Consider the following 21,898-nt stretch of genomic DNA (forward strand, 5'->3'; position numbering starts at 1 on the left):
CTACCTCCGAGCACCTGTCTGTACGCCGCCGCTGGTGAGCGCTCGCTCACCTCCTTCGCCGCCGCCAGGGTGCCTCGAGGAGGAGGGGCAGGATGGCTCACGCCGACGACGACGACGGTAGGGCAAACAGCGAGAGGGCAACGACTTCCATCCTCTACTCGACGAGGAGCCGCGGCGGGCCCGCGAGCGGGGTTCAACATATTTAACCAAACACATATGACCGAGTCAATGGAACGGAAAGGTGAGGCGAGCTCTGAAGATTCCTTTTCCTCTCCCGGCCCATCTTTCTCTCCGTACTTATCTCGTTTTCCTTTTTTCTTCTCCTCCTCCTCCTTCTTCTTCTTCTTCTTCTTCTGTAACAGAGAAAAGCGTTGCGGTTATCTCACCCCCAATCAATTTCTGTTGCAGAGTCTAGACGGAAATCATTGATACGACTTACATATATAGGTCAGTTAGCATTCGTATCGCGATTTTGTTTTTTCTTTCTGTTTTTGTTTCATTTTATGTTCTTGCTAGAGTGTTTCATATTATTCTGCACACAGGTACATAAGTGTATATATATGTATGTATATATATACGTATGTACGTATGTCAGAAATTTGTGAATGAGAAAAAATGAGTCGCTGCAAGTCGAAGCCAATCTTATAACATCCAATCAATAACTCTCAGACGCTGACTCATTTTCAAGCAGTTATATTGACATTTTGAGTTATAGGTGCATAGATATTATTAATCGCGATGATAAATAACACAACGAATCCCAGTGTAACTGTCTAGTCGGTGAATACAATTATGTTGTGTATTGACGCATTTCGAAATTTGAATAATTTCACTCGGATACAGTTTTACGTAGCGAAAGTCGCGTAGTAGAAATGATATTGTGTCAATCTTGAAATTCTCTACAATTAATTGCCAACATGAAATTTACACCCATTTCACCGCGGAACGGATTTCTTCGTTACGAGACTGCGTCGTTTTATTATTTAAAATAGAGTTTCGAATTCTTTCTGTTGCGAGAACTCGAGCGCTCAATGTGACACCTGGTGAATACTTGCGATACCAGGAATTAACTCATGAATAGTACATATCTCGTAAATGACGTAAATACAAGTCTGAGTCAACTGTATGCGTTTTGGTGTAACTGTAAATATATTTGTCGACATTTTCAAGTATGCGAAAACATTCCAATAACTTGAACACACAAATCTATACACCGGCTAATAATACAAGATGTAAAATGGTATTGATAAAAACGTGTTTATTTTACCATTAATTTTAACCAATTACACCAAGACGATAATCTTCCATTAATCAAGCATATTATATATACATATATATAATATCCTCCAGATGTGTACTATTACCTAGTATACACACATAATGTATGTATACATACCTATATGTTTATAAATATGAGCCATTCATCTCCGAGACGTGAAATTCGCATCTACCGGCATTTCAACCTGGGTAGGTATTTAACGGTTCAATGCAACGGGTATATATTATTTTACGATTATATATATATTATATATATACATATAAATATATACCTGTATGTATATACGTGAACGAACGCTGCAGCATGCAGAGATTCGGGACGAAATGCACCAGGTGAAAGATCCTGGAATGGGGCGGTGTTCGTCGGCTAAGCCGAGTGTTTCAGTCTCTATCAGCTCGCACTTTTTCGTCGCCATTTCCCTGGATTTTCAAGATCTCTCACAGTCTCCCTATCTCTTCCTCTTCCCCCCCCCCCCCCCCCCCCTCTCGTACTCCTACTCCTTCTCTCTCTCTCTCTCGCCATCTCTTTCTCCCTCTTTCTCTCTGTCTCTCTGTCTTTCTATAAAAACCTGACGTCTTCGGTGCATTCCGAGAATGATCGGGGTCGCAGGACTGTCGAGGCAAACCACAAGAGAGAATCCAAGTGAGGCAAGCGCGGCAGCGAGACACGAGCGAAGAGGCGTTCACCATCGGGCACCGAGCCGCAACAGTGCTGCGCTAACTGCCCTAAAAGGAGGTTCTCTCCTCTGTACTGCAGTTCTCTTCCGTATATCTCGAGTTCTCTCCTCTTATTTCATCTCCACTTCACTTATAGATAGTATGTCATCTCTTATTCCTTGCTATTTACTGTGTACTCAAATTATCTGCCTTAATTCTCCGCCTCTTCTTATTCTTCACCATCATCGTCTTCTTCTTCTTCTTTCGAATCCTCCTCCGTACTTCGCGCACCCTTGACCTCTTCCTCTCCCTCTTCGTCGTCAGCGCTTCTCATCGTCTTGTCTAGCTGCAACATTATTAAATCGCATGAATCTATAATCTGCTGCAATTCCAAACTAATGAGTGTGATTTATACACCGTGTTTGAACTTTAAAGGTATAATAAATTAAATAATTCTCAGCGGTTTGGCTTTTTTCTGATATAATATTATATATTCTGTACATGTTAGATACACGAAGTGTGGTTGGGTATGAATTACGTATTTGCATGTTGTATATATATATATGCATACGTATGTAGATGGAAAAATAATGAATACACATGTGTGTATCCAAATTAGCGTATATTATAAATAAGGCCGAAAGGAGCGGTTAAAAAAAAATTCGAACATTAACTGATATATACTGTGAGAGAATCTGTTAAAGAGTCTTTGAATCTTCTAATGCATACTGATTCGAGGAAACGAACAAAGCTCGCTTATAAAGCATAAAATATACGAAGGAATGTAAAATAATTCAGCTGGAAACACGCGGGCCAATCAAATGATTGGAAATTATTTATTTGTCGCTAATATACAAGTCTGTATATTTATTGCAGGTGTTCCCGATAATTTTGCTATATACACATGTACCTACAATTGTACATGGCTCTAAATCAATAAAGTAAAGGAAAAAAGAAAAAAATTTCTGCGGTACTCGCACAGCAATATTCTTCAAATTCTGTGCAATTAAAATGTACAGTGAATTTATTATACAATTAGACAAATATTTTAGGATTTAGTTTTCTTCATTTTTTTTCTCTTCGTTGGTAATATAAAAAAAGTGGGAATCTTAACAACCGCGAAAACGAAATATCCAATACAAAAATACCCAGACGTAACTTGACCCCCAATTCACGCCGTTTATAATTCCGTCTCGGTTCTGGACTATTAACCGGCATGTATAATAAATACACGAGTATCTCCCAAGCCAACAGGTTGCGGCTTTCGTTGATGAGATCGCACGCGCACGCGCGTCAACCGCAACCATCTGCAGCTATCAAAGGATCCCACGATGAACCATCGCAGAGATCCAGGATAACGGGTATCGACGACACCATCTATCGCCTGTGTACAGTTTAACAAGCTAGAACGAATATTTTTCCCGCCAGAAATTCATCCAATATTTTTAACTTTCAATACGACGCGTTGATCAATTTTTTACACGAAAGAATTTTAACCAGATTATTACGCGTTCCAAGTAAAATTTCTTATCACATCTGAGTAACATTTCTAATTATTGATCCATACACATCTACAATATAATACAAATTTTTCTCTCCTTTTTTTCCAATCAAGACCAGAGAATGTCAAAAATTCATCCAGTTTCGAACCTAATGCTGAAAGCCAATTGAGGGAAAAATTTCCTAATATATATAATATAGTTACAGTAATTACCTAATAAAAATAGTTACAGTATTTTATAAGTACATTGCTATAGCTAATATGCAAATCGAATTTTATACTTCACGGTGTTTTTGAATCGCGACGCAAGTTTGTTATTAAACCATCGTCTTAGCGTACCTAAATGTAATCGTAATAATTCCTTGAGTCAAGTTCTTTTGCGAGTGTGATTATTAGGTCTGTATACGTATACGTATACGTACGTATAATGTACGTTATAGCCGCGATACATGCCGCGTGTACTCACGCATGATATATAACACATTGCCAGTCAAGACGCGTCAGCAATCTCAGTAATTAATCACGAATATAAGCTGAAACACGGTTACATAATTGCAAATGAAAAAAAAAAAAAGAGAAGAAATAAAATTAAAAAAAATACGACCCAAGTGCGGAGAATATATGTACTTATCTCGCGATTCTAATTGTATACACGAGTTGTGCCTCCGTAATGTGTGGTATTATATTTTATCATTGATTCGCTAATTAAACTCGTTAGCAATAATCTAATACCAGCTGTCGTTCCAGTGGCAGGATGGCTGCACTCCGAATGAGCTACAAACGTACGATTTGCTCGGCGTTCTATTATACCTCTGAAAACCGAGACTCATTAATCAATTTATCATTTCTCACCCTGATAATTCACGTCTGTTGTTTTAACGGATCCAAGCACTTCGAATCGATTCCCTTTGAAGCAGCGATAATTATTATTCTTCCGTTATTAGAATCGTCGAATAACGCCATTAATGAGCCGCACCTGCAGGAACTACGGAGCGATGATACTCGACTTTGATTATGAAGCTCCCTCGCCGCAGTGACTGAGAAAGAAAAAAAAATAGTAATAAATAACGTGAATGAAAACGAACCGTGAGTACTTTATATGTATCTGCTTGCATTGCCCAACTTTTCCCCGATGAAACAAGCCGATGATCAAGTGTCCAGGCACTCGGCTTTGTGCTGGATCCGATGAATATGTATGTATCAAAATTGAGCCTGCATGCCCAATTGCGTAAATGTAGGGCATGGCTCCATGGATGCCAAGTTTGATTAGACGTTTAACTCCGAGGATCGGTTATTCGTTCAAGCATAGCTGCAGGTTGAGGGGGCTATTTTGTTTACTGAATGAATGAAACAAAAATTCTGATAGTGGCAAGGAGGATAAACTGTCCAATTTAACTGTACTGTCTTCGAAGTAAATCGGTTAACCCGGTTTTGAGATATCGTACGCATATGTTAATGTTAATTATTGTCAATAACAATGCGTCCTAGTTTAGTTATTATTATAAATGAATGCATAAACGGAGCTCGATCTTACACGTCATGTAATTTCGAATGAAACAAACCCTAATGGAGTTGAATAATTGATTATCGAGACATGAATTCCCAAATTTTATACTCCCTTAAAAAGAGGAAGTGCAGCCTTTGATTAATTCGAGGAGACGCTGTTATTTATAATCTCTTCTTAGAGCATAAGGTGCGCCGATAAGAATAAAATTGGGAACCCGAAGTGGGTTCGTGACCCATTACTTCTTGTGACTTATCTTCCTACTTCGCATCGTCGAGAGTCGTCGCTTATTGCTTATTCCTGTAGGCACCCTACGAGTCGAGTAAAGTCTTCATCAAGTCTGCGCACTTGCATAAGACGAGGACGTAATATAATCCAGCGTACCGTACGCGTGCTGCCGAAGGAATGAACAAACACGATAAAGGCGATTCGTGTGTCCTGAAAAATGTTAAACATATGGTTTCGACTTTTCAGATGCGGTTTATATATGTATAGGTTCATATGTACATTTGCACAGCGTGAGTCGTGACCGCCGCTGTAATATTGTACACGTATACAACAGTTTCTTCGAATTCGACTCACCAGAAGTAGACGTATCTATATATATATATATAATACATATACCTATGACGGTACCGTTAATTATCTAATTTTTTAAAGATATTTCACATTAGACGGAATCTAAGTGTATATGCATTATACATAATATATCTACACATCAGAGCCACCGCGCGGCACAATTTTGTCAATGAAACATGATACTTTGTTAAGAAAAGAGAGAAAAAAAGAGAGGGAGAAAAGTACCGTTTTCCTAGCGCACGATGGTGCTTTGCACTTGGTTCAAACTGCTGTTGACTATTGAGCCAAAAACAAACAGACATCTCAATATGTGGATACAGCCGGGTGTGATGGAAAGAACTAGATTCTGGGGGAACTGATGACCGCAAAGCATTAGGTGGCACTATAATTGTGACAAGAATTTAAAAATTGTTGGGCTTGATTCCGTTACTGAATAGACGATCCACTCGAAAATCTAGTTTATCGCCGACCGACTTTTGTGAGTTTTGAGTACACCAAATTTCAAGATTTCAACATTTCAATAAGAGGTCTCGCTTAATTTCGATGACGCTGCACATTGCATAGAAGTCAGATTCTTCGATTCGATCGGGGGTTGTTTTATTCAAACGTATGCAGATCGAGCATCATGCATACAATTAAAATTAACAGAAATACATTTTAGTGACAGTATTGTCGACCGTTTTACTGGGTGACAAGTTTTCTTGTGCCGACGGTATCTCAAAAACGATCGAACCGATTTACTTTGAATCTGATTTCTGAATTCTTGAACGTTTTATTCTCTTTGCTTTGTTATGATTTTTTTTCACAAAATGACGACCATTTGAAGTTGAAATTCGATTGGTCTCAAAAAATTGCGAGTTGCTTATTTAATTAACAAAGAATAATGCATGGTTTAAAAAAAATGTGTAACGGCGGTAAAGAGGATAAACTATACGGAGAATACGGTGTCGAGATTGATTGAGTAAATCGGTTTTTAATCGGAGCCATTTTTGAAATATCGTGCGCATGGGACGATATCGTGGGGTGAAATAGCTGACGTTATTGTGAAAAACAATTACGCTCTCTAGTATTGATTAATTTTAACAGAAAAGAATGTGCAAATAAAGCTCAATCTATATACTTTTGAGATAAAACAAACCCCGCTCAAATTGAACATGTATAATTGCAAGTTGTCTAGGTATATAAATTTCATAATTTGTACTATTAGTTCATCCGTCTATAGCCATGTACCATACACCGTTAAAATAAGTGGTAGTATCACTTTTAAGAAAGCTGATACCTGCGAAAAAGTGTATACATATTATATGATACACTCAAGCCATAATCGGAGAGGATCGGCATATGCAAGCCGAAAATCTAATAAATCGAAGAAATATGGGTATAACTATAATACGGAGAGTTCAGTGTCTACGAGGACAGATTGATCGAAGATTGAATGCAGCAGACGACGATCTTTCCGCAAGTCCTCCTGCGGATAGCCGATAGCGGAAGGCTCGGCACGTACCACGGATGACGCGCATATCCCGCGACAAAGTCGGGGATAAAGAGCTGCAGGTCTGGAACCGAGTGTCAGCCGAGGGCCCCCTGCAAGTCGGCTCAAGTCTGCAGCCGCGTCGCGAAGTCGCCAAGCAAGGGAACCACATAGCATTGCGGTGGACGGTGCTCTCGGTTTCTTGCGCGAACGCGACTAGGCGCAGGCCGTCCTGGAAGACGACTGTCTGCTTCTTGGAGACCCCTACCAGGCCTCTCCTTCTTCCCCTGCAGGGTCGCACCTGCCAGCTAACTAGTCGAACCTGAATAAACTCTGCCCTATGTGTCGCAGTTTGCGGCGTCCATGCTTCGCGTGCTAGCTCCCAAGTTCCGTAGTCCCCGGTATCCCCCGTCCAGACGAAGGGGTTCGCCGCTTCTGTCAGAAGGCATGTTATAGCCTGATGATGCCTTATCTGACGTGGGCTGCGCTGAACTGCCTGCGTATCTGGGGGGGAAAGAGAGAGAGAATGAGAATGAGAATGAGAGAAGAGAGATTAGTTCACATAACTAAGTACCTTATACCTGCAACGACATGCTGCAAATGCGCTGCACAGCAGCAGCTTCTCAAAACCGATATACTAGACGTGTAACCGAGCACAACGCTGATGCCCACTGTTATTCGATTCACCGAACTCGGGAACTACTGCAGACTTGTGCACTTCCCTGCTTCTCTCCACCAGTTCAGCCTTGAAAGAGTCTCATTGAAATCGCGATGGAATCGCCTGATTCCATTCCCTACGATTATGTTCAAAGTATTTTAATTATGTACCGTCGCAACGGTGGGAACCTGCCGTGGTGGGGTAAAAAACTTCGAAGACTAAGAAAAGCTCCGGGGTTAAAAGAAATTAATATGAAAAAACTATGCGGTTATATCTATATGCCTGCTTCTGCAGCGATACATATTCATTCTCGTACATAATATATTAATCGCAAAAAAAAAAACTATAATGCATCCGATACAAATTGAACTCAACTTGACCCTAGTATGCGTACACACTTCTTACCACTAAATTATGAGTTTCATTGCGAGACGAATGTATGATGATGTATACGTAAAAAATAATTGCCAAAAATGGCGAAAAATCTCAAGATGTAGATTTTTTTATGGGATCCCATGGGATCGTTGTATAACGAAAAGAATGCTATAAGTATCCGTGAAGAGTAATGTCCCGAATTCCTGAGTTTATTATTGCGGTATTTTTAAGGAGGCCGCAGGTATAGGGGCGATCATCTTATGTACATTCCGCATTGGTAAATTGCCGTTTTACATGTTATTTTTGCTTCCTGCTGTGAGTAAGGATCTATAAGAAAATGCCAAGCTTATGCAGGGGTTATTTAATACCTTAGTAGACAAGCGTATAGCGTTACCAATTACTAAATACACCGCTTTCATACTTACATACGTTGCAGAATAACGATCGAACGCCGCAGAAACTTACCGATCGGCGTGCTCAGTAATCAGAGATCTGGGTGATCTGATGATCGCTGCATCGGCACGCCTTATTATTCGCAACCAGCCGTCTTCGTATAGAGGTTTAATTAAACCGTTGCAGGCTGCAGTAACACATACGTCAATCCTCGCACACGGCAAAGTAATATCGTTGAACCATTTCGAAAACATTACAAGTTCTGCAGGGGTACAACGTTTTTGTAATATTATGATAGATTTTTTGTATTTTTTTTTTTTTTGTTAAAAATTACTCTTTTCTGTAAAAAGTTTATTTCCGCTAAATGTAGTACGATTGCGATACGCTTGAAATGGCTCTCGTAAATAGTATATACGTATAGACAAACTCGAATTGCGAAGACTGTATGCCTGGAGGGGAAAACTAAGACGCAAGAAAGTTCGAATGCAAAATGGATGTCAACAAACCATTAGACTCACGCAGTGGACGCAGATTCATTCGTAATACGATGCGAGCTGAATTACCAAAAGGCCGTTGACGTGCTAATGCCACATATTTTTTCTAGTTTATAACCATAAAATTAGAAAAAAGTAAAAAACTCCTGATCCCCGCTTTCTTTCACTCACAGAAAACAGTGTGCCAATCTTCGGTGAAAAATTGTGAACGGAATAAAAATACCGTGCAAAATAGATTGCCTGTACCTCACTGATCCTGAGGGTGATTCGTAGTCACGTCGGTTATGAAAGTGTATTTTACAATATATGTATAGGGCATAATCACAAAGTACACATTTCTGTCATCATGCAAATAATAATTCGTAAAATTCGATACAGCAATGCCCGTATGCCGGGTTGCCTGCGGCAGAGGAGGAAGTGAGATTCGCTGTTTTTAAAATTCAATGATATCAACCCTATAGTGAAAATGTCCCATAGAATCTATCAGGTTCGTTCCAATTTCCGATGGGATCCTATAGGATTCCGGCAAATCCAGAAGAATTTGGAACGGATTTGGACGAATTCTGTGGACTTACTATAGAAATTTTCAATAGGGAACATTCGACACGTTGTAAAAACTGTGGGATCATGCTCAAGACTGCAAGATGAAAAATCACCTCTATGAAAATTTTCACCATCCATTTACGCATCAAAGATCCAGGATAAGAACCACTTAAGTCCACACAGACTGATTTCAAGAAAAATACAAATTAATATTTGCTTCCTCGAATGCTAGACTTACCGATCGCTTGATGTTTCCAAAATGTAAAATCTCTCCAAGACTCCAAGACGTTACAGGTTCGTCTGCGATGATTTCCGCCGACGTAGACGCCAGTTTTCAGATTTCGGGCTCACACGTGCCTGTAGAAAATTGAAAGTAACGGTTATAAAGTGTTGAATGGTTCGCATTCGTTGCTTCTATCGCACAATTCCTATGCAATTCGTACCAGGAACGACTTGACACGACATCGGTGAAAAATAGTAGCCAAGAGCTTTGTGAAAATACAATTGAACATGATGTCATGCAATTGAGCGAGCAATAGTGCAATGTATGTATATCATGCGTTCGTTCGTATAAGTTTTAGCAATCGTATACTACTTCTTACACTCGAAATAATCGCTACGAAATGAAAATGGTACATTCTATAGTGAATAGCACATTGAACACATGATATCCCTACGAACATATTATCGAAAATATTTACGAACTTAGTCTCGGTCTAGTATTAAGTCGGTGATGTAAATACGTAACGGTCAAATTGCGATCGTCATTTGTTTACCGTTGAAAAAACTAATTTCAGACATACTGGGTAAAAACAAACCTCTGGTTGTCTCTGAACTGTTTATTCCAGAATCTGTCCAGCCCTATGGATCATCTCAATAACGAAAACTACCAAATTCAGCACAAATTTGCACAAAGTCGGCACTGAAAATGTGATCCAAGCACGTTTGAAGTCCTCGGCGTCCCAGAATTCATGAGTACCGTGAAGGTAGCGCTGGTACAGCGACGTTTGCGCGGCAAAACGAGATCCAAAACCGCGCTCTCTGACGAGGTGTTTGGAACTAATTTTCGATGACGAAAGCATATCGGTAACGTATCGACAAATGACAAACGTCGTGCCATCAGTAGTGTTATCCACTGTGAGTATAAAAAGTAAACAAACCTAGATTGCTTATCAACATGCACTTATCGTCCAGGCACCTCGAAACTTAGAAACCTATTTTTGTGTCAAAAGATGCTGTTTTGCAGCTATATGAAATATACGAAAGTAGGGGCTCGCTCAAACTTCTCTTTGCCTCACTGATCTTTATTATTAACGTCAGTGCATATGTTCATGACGTCAGTGCTCTCCAAGTTCTATACTATGTACATTACCGTGACCGTAGTTAACACTGCAGCATCCATCGCATCCATAGATGACGACATGGAAATATTTATGTTTTGTGAACCCAGCGACTAGATATACCAGTTTCCAGGAAATAAAATTTCCTTGAAAGATGATTGTACGATGAATCCAACGAAAGAGGGGTAAACCAGCCTCAATAGGCAGGGGAAAATCCGTATACGCAGTCGAATCGACGAATCAAGGCCGTTCAGTTAGTAGTTACTGCAGAAATAAACTAACGAGATACGCACTCGTCCGCAGACAGAGAGTATAGCTTGGCACATTCCTACCCGGACATAGCCAACCGTAAGACAACGAAGAGGAATATAGCCTGAAGGAAGAACTCCGAAGATGTCGAATTTACTTGTTACGTTACCCTTGCAACTCTTCTGTCACCTAGTTGGTACCACGAATTGTATTTACGAAAACTTCACCTCAGGTATGAAATCGCAATGAAGAAATTTATCAACAAAGCGCTACCCTCTCTCGTTTAAACATGCTTCAATTTTTCGTTAACTCAGTTCCAGGTCAAAATTCTGTCAGTGTATCAGAACCCAAGACGTTGCCCATAGGATATGTAGCCTTCCCGGACGTCGGAATGGCTTACAAGTGGACTGACGTCGCCGCACCGACATGGAACGAAGCTAGAAAACGTTGTATTCTGGAGGGTGCTAACCTGGCAAGTCCCGATTCTTTCAAAAAGATTCGTTACGCATACTCTGTGACGAACGGCAAAGTTCAGCCATACTTGGGAATTCACAAAACTTACGACGGCGTCGAATGGACGAGTGACAGAACTGGTAAATAATAATCTTTATTGAACATTATTTTATTCCCACCATCTCTGCAAGTATTTTCAAGACTGCAAGGAAAATTATGGAATAATGGTGAACGAAAAGCCACTGAGATTATAATTGGTATATTGAATATAGCTATCATAATAATAACTAAGATATTACATACTTTGAAATGGCAATTATTCCAGATATACTTCATTAATATTTTTTCACCAGGTCTACCCCTCACCTCATTACCATGGGCGCCAAGTGCACACCCTCAAGACGTAGAGAAAAAATTTACATATCTAAACGTTGAAGGACTTCGAGAAGATGCCGGCGATACAACAGGGACCTTCATCTGCGAAATTATTCTCGTGTAGAACAGTTCCTTCTTCTAAAATCATGTAATACTTTTCAGTGCCTATTATCAAACAAAAGTTGTAAAATATCACTTTTTGAAACAATGAAATTTTTATTTGTATAGTGTCGTGTATACAGTAGAACGTCGATTACTCAATTAATTGGAACTGGGTACCGTTTGGATAATCGTAAATTCGGATAACCAATCTGCACTATTCCTTGGGGGCAAGAAAAAACACTCGTTCAAAATTATAGAAATGTCTACACGATAGGTACCGTTCTGTATATTTTCAAGGTGCAGAGGAAGAGTGCAATATTCTCTTTTAGTATGTACAATCAAAATTTCTTTGTGTTCAGACTGGTCGTATTTTTTGTTTTCGACAAATTTATAACATACATATAAGGTATACGAAACTGTTGACAGAAGGCCAGAGAGAGATCTATTGTTGAAATTTATTACTGAGATACGCCGATTTCGCGGAAATTCATTCCCCGGGTTCCGAAGATAAGACTGATCGCATTTCGTTTGAATGCCTCGCTTGGCGAATCCATAAAATTCATTTTCCGTGTGGTGGAGATTGGTGTTATCGAACTAACCAACCACGTCCAAAGGTAAGGACTGACATGACTCCACCCGAGTTTCGTAGATGTCGCCAAAGGCTGTGACTTGTGAGCCTAACATAGTGTTTACCGTTATGCACTGCCATAGCATCACGTAGGCTTATGTTTATTGCTAATAGCCAAAGCAGTCGGTAGAGAAACAGAGCGAACCCGATCTCTGAAGGCGCAAAAGTGACGAAGTGCTCGTGATAGATTATAACTTATAGGTTAGATTTGTAATATGCAGGACGGATACGATACAACGGTCTATTTCATGGCAGTTGCCGGTGGCAAACGTCGGATGTTTGGTTTCTAATGGCGCAGGTCTTGCGTTATGGATTACGAAAAAATTTCGCGGTCATTTCGTTTTTGGTAAGGCTTTACGCTTTCGTTACTGGTTCTTTTTCTCACTTAAGAAAATTTTTTTAAATACTGACGCACCACAATCATCCCTAACGGAACAACGCACAACTTCAATCTCGCAGATCGTTTCCACCGCCGAATATTGCGAGAAAATATCTCAAGGATTGCTGAATAGTGCATCAGGGAAAAAACAACAAATTCTCATACATCGGTGCGAGTCTGTCGCCGAAGTTATTGCCACTCATAAAAATCTTCACGTCGATTTTATCGTATTTGCAATCGACTCTCGGCTAACGCTATCTTTGAAGGAGGTGGGTATTTAACGACAAAAATTATTTTTTCGTCGTGTATTAATGGTTTTAAGATAGAGAAAAAACCCTGCATCTGTTTTTCGTCATAATCGTAATTACCTATACTTTTTTTTATTCTCCTATTCATTCAGGTTGAGAAGAATATTCTGCTAGTTGATCAGAGTTTTATATTGTTGAGTAGCACCTGTTTAGTAAATGGTAACAACATATCGTCAAATGCTATGGGTGTGACGCAAGATCAGATTTTGGAAGTTTGCGACAAGTACAATCTTCGGCTTCTCAATTCAAATATTAATGTGAGTTTACGCATTTCAAAATGTCTAAATACTACGCAATGTCGATTTGTCAAATAAAATTAGAAATATTTTAAGAAGGTGAAAAACTGAATACAAATTTTCATTTAGGTACCGGAGGACTGTCTCTATTTAGGTGATCAAATTATCAATTTATCTTGCACAGTTCTCGGTCAGAGAAGCGGATTGCCATTGTTAAACATCCGTGATCAACATACAGCAATGTACATTGTCGATGATTCTGTGGCATAAATGTGCAGTTCAAGTGAGTCACATGTACAAAGTGAAATAATTATTCAAACAAGCTACAAAAAATAATTCCATGAAATTTATCACCACAAAAAACTTCCCAAGACTGGATAAATAATATTTGAATACCATTTTATGTTTCTTACTAAATACTAAAACAGCAAATTGAAACTTTTTGAACTCCTCAATGAGTATCTACCAATTAGTCCGATGTTTGTAATTATTGGATATGTGTACTTTCAGATTATCAACAGACGGAAGATATAATGAAGAAAGCTGGTGCGAAACCTCAGTGCCAGACTTATACTTCGAGTCAAGAAGACACTGACAATGATAGTGACGAAACCGAGTGTAGTATTGGCAGCAATTCGACTGCAGGTACACATCGAAGCGATACTCCGACTCGCAGTGCTCGTTATAAGAAGAAGGGAAGACGGCGAAGTAAAACGGCAAAGAACAAGTCTCTGAATGACAAACCAATGTATAAATACTGTTGTAGTGTCAAGGAAGACCACGGGCAGCCTTTGTTTGGCGCTCAGTTCAATCACCATCTCAAAGAAGGTGAACCAATGATATTTGCATCAGTAGGAAGTAACAGAGTCAGCATTTACGAATGCCCCGAGGGAAACAATATCAGGCTTCGACAATGTTACGCTGATCCTGACAGTGAAGAAAATTTCTACACATGTGTATGGACATACGATGATTCAGGAAAACCATTATTAGCCGTTGCAGGCTCTCGAGGAGTAATTAGAGTAATTAGTACTGTCACTATGACGTGCATTAAGCATTACATTGGTCACGGTCACGCAATTAATGAGCTGAAAATTCATCCGAAGGACCCAAATATCCTTCTTTCAGCTTCGAAGGATCACGCTCTACGTTTATGGAATATTAAGACTGATGTTTGCATAGCAATATTTGGAGGTGTCGAAGGTCACAGGGACGAAGTCTTGAGCGCGGACTTTGATATGATGGGACAACGGATAATATCTTGCGGAATGGATCACGCATTGAAACTTTGGTCCCTCGATAAAGGGGAAATGCTGGATGCTATCAAGCAGTCATATTACTGCAATCCGACCCGCAACGGGAGACCTTTTGACTCGATTCTGCAACATTTTCCCGACTTTACAACAAGAGATGTGCATCGCAATTATGTGGACTGCGTTAAATGGTACGGAGATTTCATACTTAGTAAATCTTGCGAAAATTGTATCGTATGCTGGAAACCTGGACGTTTAGAAGATACCCAACTTCGTAACGGCGAAACAAGCGCCACTGTACTGCATCGCTTTGAATTCAAGGAATGCGATATATGGTTTATACGATTCTCCATGGATTTCTGGCAAAGGACAATAGCACTTGGTAACCAAGCTGGTCGTACCTATGTGTGGGATCTGGAGGTTGAAGAACCAGGCCAAGCTCGATGTTGCACATTGGAACATCCTCGGTGCACCGCGCCAATACGGCAAACTAGCCTGAGCAGAGATGGTTCTGTACTTTTGTGCGTGTGCGATGATGCCACGATATGGAGATGGAACAGGGATCACTAACCCTCCTAAGGAATATGATATTCCTGAATTATGAAAAAATATATAAATGTATTAAAAATAGACGTTATTCAGTGTGAAATTACAATGTTTTTCACTATGTAAATAACGGTATTAGGTGTTACCGTTTTGTTTTTTTTTTGTTCTGTATATAGGTAATACAATAATTGACTCGCTGTGTCATGTTTACTAATACGATACAGTTTTGGATATTAAATTTTAGAATTTTTCATTCCACCGTTTTGAATTTTGTATAGTCTGTGTAACTTAAGCTTGTGACACACAGCAATATTATAGTGTATCACTCAAAAATGTTTACATGTAAAGTAAAGTGCCTTTGATATACATTTCTGAACGTTCAAAACTGTTGGGATTTATTATACCTACTTTAATGATTATTTTAAATTTTGTTTCTTACTTTTACGGCATGCATTTAACTTAGAAAATAAGTTGGAAAAAATCGTGCTGTAATTTCCATTGGCTGATGTAAAATTATACCTTATTCGCTTCATGCAAAGTTAACACAGATCCACAGCTAATCTTTTCTTATATCTGTATAGTGAAATGGTGACACGATGTTTTATTTAACAATGACAGATGACGCTGACTAGATGCATGTTTACATGGGATTGAAATTCGTATTGTTGCAAAACGATACATTTATAAAGAAAACTGTAATTTTACAAGTTCAGTGTTGTTTGAAAATAAAACATAATCATATTTTCGAGACTTAGCTCCAGCTGCAAAATCATTCGAAAACTGTGAAACCATGATTTTGGTATCAACATTTTATGACACCAGTGCTACTATCTTTCTATTCTTAGTCTACTATCTACTATTTTAAATGCGTTGCATGCAGCGAATATGAATAAAGCCTATGCCGCATATTTCGGAGACTCAACTCTTGCAAGGTCATTCTACAACTGTGAAACCATGATTTTTGCATCAATATTGTATGACATGCACGCTACTACCGTCACAATCATATTTCCTACTAGTATTTTAAAGGTGTTGCATGCAAATGGAAATGAAACTCCAAATTCGGTAAACAGTAGCATTACAATTTTTTTATCGGCAATAATGATCTGAAATTTATTATACATACATATAAAATATTCGAAGACTACGATTGTTAGTTTTTTTATTTGTGACGCAAAAGGTCATATTACATTTACTGACACTTTGCCAGAGCTTACAGTCTATGGCTCCACTAATTTTCTAGTTATGATTAATTACTGCAAGAGCTGATCCAAGAGCTGCATCTCCCGATTGTCCTATTTCCAATGGTAACTGATACCATCGCAGCACTTCCTTCTGCAAGACTAAATTCCGAACCAAACCTGATCCATTACCAACAATTTGCTGTATTCCAGCCTTTTGCAATACTTCCTGCGGCATCATACTAGAGAAATGAGAAAAAATGAACCTTCAAAAATCAAACTAAAGCCCAGACACAAGAAAATTTCAATCAAGTTCATCGACGAACATTCAATACTGATTGAAGATAACTTTCTAATGAGTTTGTTCAAGTAGTTACTCACTTATGAAGATTTTTTATTACCCCAGAACAAAGAGCACGGAATATCTGGCCAAGTTGTAAGGTGTCTAGTGTTATTTGAGACACGCTAGCCGTATGTTCGGGAGCATGGCGTTCACCGAGCAAAGTAGGCACAATTTCCAAATCAGAAATAGCCGTATCCTCTTGCCCTAAAGCTATTAACTTTTCCCAAACCTTAGCTGAATGACAAATTGAACGTAAATTAATATATTTTTGATGCATACTCCACATTCCTTACTTTATTAAATATACCTACATTGAGGTATTGAGAAGCCTAAATCCATGCTCCATTGTTGTAAAGCTCTGACAAACGTAGCTAAAGAATTGCCTCCATTCAAAGATGCAGCTACTGCCAAGTACCTCCCCTCGAAATATGGAAAATGTTGAATTTTTGCTACAAATTTATACAGTTTTATTGACTTGTTGAAATCCCAAACTTAAGAAAGATATCGACCTATCCAAATGTTTGATCCATCAAGGATTAGATATACTTTCCTAGCCTTTTGCATTCGCAGTAATTACCTGTTTCACCTGACTGTTTCGGACTGAAAAATGGATCAACATAGGCAAGTTGCGCTGAAGTGGAAATGTTCAATACCGCATCTGTCGGATCTTTTAATAAGGCGTAAACAGAGCACTGCAGGTCACCTAAAGCAACACCTACGAAAAGATTCGATAAATTACTTCGAATTTCAAGCGAGTAAAGTCCTTATTAACGAACAATAAGTCAGTGACGATACTGTACCTACTGGTGTACCAGCAGGAATTCCGAACCACGTTTGCTCCAGACAGCCAGCCGCTTGTCCGGGCTGCAAAATTTTACTTGGTAAAATGTGTGTAGGAAATTCATGTTGCGACAAGACGTCTATTTCCCAACGTGACTCTGTTGTTAAGAAATATCCCCAGCTCGCTGCATTTTGTGTACTGATCGTTACTTCGCTATGACCGCAAAGCAGAGCCACCAGCAAATCTTGAACCGTACCACATCTATTGTACTTGCTCAGCTTTTCAGGTCTACAAGACGGGAGAAATTTTTTTTTTTCTTACTGCGGTCAAATAAACTCGCTGTTAAATAAATTTAAACGACATTCTTGTTGATACATATACTTAAAGATTTATGTAGACAATGAATACATACTAACTTGTATTTAGCAAACCAGAATATAGTAGCACAACCATAACCAGAGTGGGTAGTTAGGTGACTTTTTGATGCTGGCAAAGATGCCAGAAATTTTGGATCGCAGCGTGAATCTTGCCAAGTGTAAAGTGGCGATACTTTTTCTCGAGAAATTTCCAACTTAAATACCCCATCGTGTTCCTTATCATCTTCCTCCGACGAATATTTCCAAAAAGTCACACCGTGCATTTGTCCACAAATTCCGATATTAACCACCTATGCAATAGGTTTTAAGTTAATATTTCTTCTGTTGTTTACTATGTATTAGCATCAACATAACTGTTCTTATCTATTCCTAAACATTGGTTCAGCAATACCTGGCGAAGCAAATCTTTTGGAATGCGTGATACACAGCTGTGGACTGCGGATAGGATTTTTGGTACATCCTGCTTGTTTCCTTCCACACCCAGATCACTAGGCACATTAGCCTGCGTATCCTTGGACTGCTTGCTAACAATCTGTTTAGTCTCAGTTGACACGACGACTACTTTAACCGAAGTTGTACCGAGATCTATGCCTAATGCTAGTTTTTGTGAATGTGCCATGATCGTCAGCTGCGAATATACCAAAGGACTCCTCAAAGAACTACTTGTAAAGTGAAGAGAAGAGAAGCGTTCCAAAGTAGCAGTAAGAGTAAACTGTTTATAACCAGATTGCGTAAACTTTTTCTCAAAGCACATAAACCTTTCAGTCAGAGCTGGAAGAATTCAGAATAAGATAAATATGCGAGTTGAAAAACATACTGTGCTAAAAACTCAGCTTCTAATCGTCTACTCATTTTGAAATTGATCCAGTGATTTTACTAAATACTAGCCGAACACGTGTAAAATGTATTTATTATTACATATGCATTAATTTCAAACCGCCACAAATACACTAGAAGTGGAAATAAACGAATCTCAAGTATTTTTAGATCGTAAGAAAAGGCTACAACCATCTTGGCGGCAGAATCTTTCATGCCCAGCATTAGCAAATGGTGAACTTGAAGTTATAGCAAGATGTACTTACAAACAATAAGATTTGAAGCGATGTAAATAATGTACTAATTGCAAAACGTTATGAAAATACTCCAAGTAGAACGAACGGGGTTCAAACAAGGTAAGATTTTGTTATGACATTATCTTCATCGAAGTACAGTATCGTAAAGTGTGGAATAATAAACTGCTTTTTTTTCTGCATTTAAGTCTTACTTTCTTTTAGCCGCCAGGGTATATCGAACCTGGTACGAGGTGACAAGTGTATTAAATTGAGTCAACTCTTCAATGATTGCAGGAGAACTGTGGGTAACTGGCTCAGGCACTATATTAATTGTTGATCACAGCTGTTGTTTTACGTGAACCAAAGGGTTGTCTAACAAGCAAGCGTGTACACAATGCCTGATAACCATGTTGACTGCGAGATAAAATAGAACATCCATCAATACTCTAAAATTAAAAACCAGACAGGGTTTAAAGGTGAGAAAGAGAGAAAAAAGAAGAAATCGAATAAATATTTTTTGTGGTATTTTCACGAATTATTTTTATTTAATACATCTTAATACAGGAATGCAAATAATTGTACAAATTTGTGTAAGGCAAAGTGTAGCTAAATACCTGTGTAATTTAACTAGTTTTTTAGCATAATTATCGCAGGTACTCAATCAAAGCATGCATTCTTCACCTTTTACATAAGCAAAGAAACACTTGGGCCTATGTTCAGAAACCCTTTTTCTAAGATTAGGACTGGTTTCAATCATTCTCTCATCCTCTTTTTCCTTAACCGCAAGTTTTACCCTGGAAATCAGGTTTAACAACACTATTGTAGCGATGTGTTTTCTTTTGAAACGGTACAAATCAGTTTCAAATCCCCCCAAATTGAACCATACTTTTCAATATATCGCACGGAAGAAAAAAACCTTAGTCGCTACCAATAGTGTAATATCTCTTGCTTACTGTTTAATTTTATTTGTATTTTTCTCCTACCAAACACATGATTAACAAGCCAATGCATTGACCATGACGACCAATGAGGCATGACGCAAATCATGCGGTAATGAAAAAAGCGCCCTGATTTTAGTCCAGCCAACTATTCATAAATGAGATTAGTGACAGAATGAGCTATTTTTATCAGCCAAACTAATTGATGCAAATCAAAATTTCGTGCTTGTAGAAGAAAATTGGATTGATTTTCTGTTATCGATAAGGGACTGTAAAGAGAAGGGGACTAAATCGACTAATACCATTTCCCAGATTAGTTAAAAAAACTTCTCTCCTGACAAATCGAGTGAAATTTATTTCTAGTATTTGAAAACACCATAAAATTAAAAAATCCTAAGGTTTAAATAGAACATATTTCATATTCTTATGATGAGTGAAATAAATTTAGTTTACATCTATGAGTTGGAAGTTAATTTATTCTACATACGGAATTCAGCTCAATGAGCAACTGTTACCCAGTTGAAATTTTACATCGCATCTTTTTTTTGCAACTCAGATAATCGAACATTTGTTGTAATATATATTATTCAGCTTGAACACAACTACAAATATGATACTGTAAGGTTGCATGGATTTCGAAAGTTTCAGAATTCCATTTTTTTTTTTTTGCTCTTATCTCAAAACTTTTTTTTTCGACTTCTTCCCTTCTTCTGTACACTCCTTTAGTTAAAATGTAAATATTGATATGTTGGTAGTCATTGCAGAGGTAAATTTCGTTCTTGACAAGAACATTTGAACACGAATTTTATAGAAATTACTAGTGTAATCAAATTTGTGTATTAGCTGCACAGTCTCCACATTTGTTAATGAGCTCGTGGCAATGTCATGAAATTGTTTTACATGTATAAAGTAGACAATGTTATGTGTATGGGAATTTTTTTATTTGAACTGAGATAAACCAAACAAGCAATCCATGTTACGTTATCACGACAAAATTTGTGACAAAATCTTTGATATCCACATCAAAGCAAAACTTTAGAGAACACCAATAACTGTATTGAATTTGTACCTCGGTTTCACTTTTGATAAAATTTCGATAGAACCATTCAAAGATAATAAATCAAACGCTGGTAGGATGTTCAGATGAAGATAAGTTATACGTACATATATACAACACCAGTTAATTGTCAAAGTTATGTAAGTAATAGTCAATGTAATGATGAAAATATGCAATTAAAATTGAAGGAACTCGATTGTTTGCAAAGAATATAGATTGAGGATCATTTGGCAATCTAGTTTTTGTTTTTCAATTAATTTTTGGTATAATTTGAATTCAGACATTGTTTACGTCAAACTGATGTGTTTTATGTTATGAGAGCCAATGAGGGAAATTATGTAAGACAGCAAACGGGTAAAATAAATTAATACATACTATTGCTCTAACTTGGACGATTCGTGTGCACCGTAGATTAACCGAGCATAATGCGGATGTGACACGATAAATACACGCTTTCACGCATCAAGATGACAAGCCTACCCCGGAGCTTCGCGTCGGCAAATCTTCGCCGACGAAGATTGATTCTGGACCATTCTGCAGCGATAAAATGGTGGCTTATCGGTGATGAACATCGTAATACCAAGTATCTACAAGAATATACGCATACAATTACTTCGTTGTCGCATCGTACGGTAATAATTATTTTGAGCATATCACGATTAAAACGCGACTCATTAAACTCTCTCTCCCCGAATGTATAATAATAGACGATCCAAATATATACATGTTGGCTAATGGTTTCAGTATTGTGTCGTTGTATAACCCGTATAACCCAACCAGAATCCATACCTTTATCGCCGATGCGATAAGTTTGTTTCTTTTTCTCTTACGTTCCGAATCAATGATA

The 21,898-nt window shown here is 38.4% G+C and overlaps 3 protein-coding genes and 1 long non-coding RNA gene across 13 annotated transcripts in view; 1 reads left to right on the forward strand and 3 right to left on the reverse strand.

Moving 5' to 3' along the window:
- The window catches only part of m (miniature), a 41,651-nt gene extending 39,937 nt beyond the window's left edge, over window positions 1–1,714 (reverse strand). The window contains exons 1-2 of the mRNA XM_069135721.1: window positions 1,551–1,714; window positions 5–353 (exon numbers count right to left, since the gene is read on the reverse strand). The gene's annotated coding sequence lies outside the window, so the exon portion shown is untranslated. The remainder of the gene's footprint in view (window positions 1–4; window positions 354–1,550) is intronic.
- Window positions 1,715–5,308: 3,594 nt separating this feature from the next.
- On the reverse strand, window positions 5,309–10,525 carry LOC138190931 (uncharacterized). Of its 2 annotated transcripts, none has more exons than XR_011177047.1 (4): window positions 10,272–10,525; window positions 9,692–9,810; window positions 7,572–7,784; window positions 5,309–7,494 (listed from the first exon to the last, which is right to left on the reverse strand). It is a non-coding gene; the product is annotated as an uncharacterized lncRNA (long non-coding RNA). The 2 variants fall into 2 exon arrangements; XR_011177046.1 differs by having other exon boundaries at window positions 7,565–7,784.
- A 132-nt stretch (window positions 10,526–10,657) lies between these two features.
- Window positions 10,658–16,072, forward strand: LOC124217501 (polycomb protein eed-B). Of its 2 annotated transcripts, XM_046623226.2 has the most exons (7): window positions 10,664–11,274; window positions 11,357–11,635; window positions 11,849–12,946; window positions 13,060–13,248; window positions 13,380–13,544; window positions 13,653–13,806; window positions 14,034–16,072. In XM_046623226.2, exons 6-7 carry the CDS (start codon window positions 13,794–13,796, stop codon window positions 15,344–15,346), a joined length of 1,326 nt encoding a protein of 441 aa, XP_046479182.1. In that variant the 5' UTR covers window positions 10,664–11,274; window positions 11,357–11,635; window positions 11,849–12,946; window positions 13,060–13,248; window positions 13,380–13,544; window positions 13,653–13,793; the 3' UTR covers window positions 15,347–16,072. The 2 variants fall into 2 exon arrangements, with proteins under 2 accessions (XP_068991897.1, XP_046479182.1); XM_069135796.1 differs by having other exon boundaries at window positions 10,658–11,274; window positions 11,849–13,248.
- A 395-nt stretch (window positions 16,073–16,467) lies between these two features.
- On the reverse strand, window positions 16,468–21,565 carry LOC124217495 (sedoheptulokinase-like). Of its 8 annotated transcripts, XM_046623211.1 has the most exons (10): window positions 21,427–21,563; window positions 19,671–19,850; window positions 19,269–19,502; window positions 18,396–18,775; window positions 18,044–18,294; window positions 17,647–17,915; window positions 17,424–17,561; window positions 17,158–17,295; window positions 16,885–17,080; window positions 16,468–16,745 (listed from the first exon to the last, which is right to left on the reverse strand). In XM_046623211.1, exons 4-10 carry the CDS (start codon window positions 18,756–18,758, stop codon window positions 16,562–16,564), a joined length of 1,539 nt encoding a protein of 512 aa, XP_046479167.1. In that variant the 5' UTR covers window positions 18,759–18,775; window positions 19,269–19,502; window positions 19,671–19,850; window positions 21,427–21,563; the 3' UTR covers window positions 16,468–16,561. The 8 variants fall into 8 exon arrangements, with proteins under 8 accessions (XP_046479167.1, XP_046479166.1, XP_046479170.1 ...); XM_046623210.2 differs by lacking the exon at window positions 19,671–19,850 and having other exon boundaries at window positions 21,427–21,565; XM_046623214.1 differs by lacking the exon at window positions 19,671–19,850 and having other exon boundaries at window positions 19,269–19,470; window positions 21,427–21,559.
- Window positions 21,566–21,898: the final 333 nt, after the last annotated feature.

This window comes from Neodiprion pinetum, chromosome 4 (assembly GCF_021155775.2).
Source record: "Neodiprion pinetum isolate iyNeoPine1 chromosome 4, iyNeoPine1.2, whole genome shotgun sequence".
Taxonomy (NCBI): domain Eukaryota; kingdom Metazoa; phylum Arthropoda; class Insecta; order Hymenoptera; family Diprionidae; genus Neodiprion; species Neodiprion pinetum.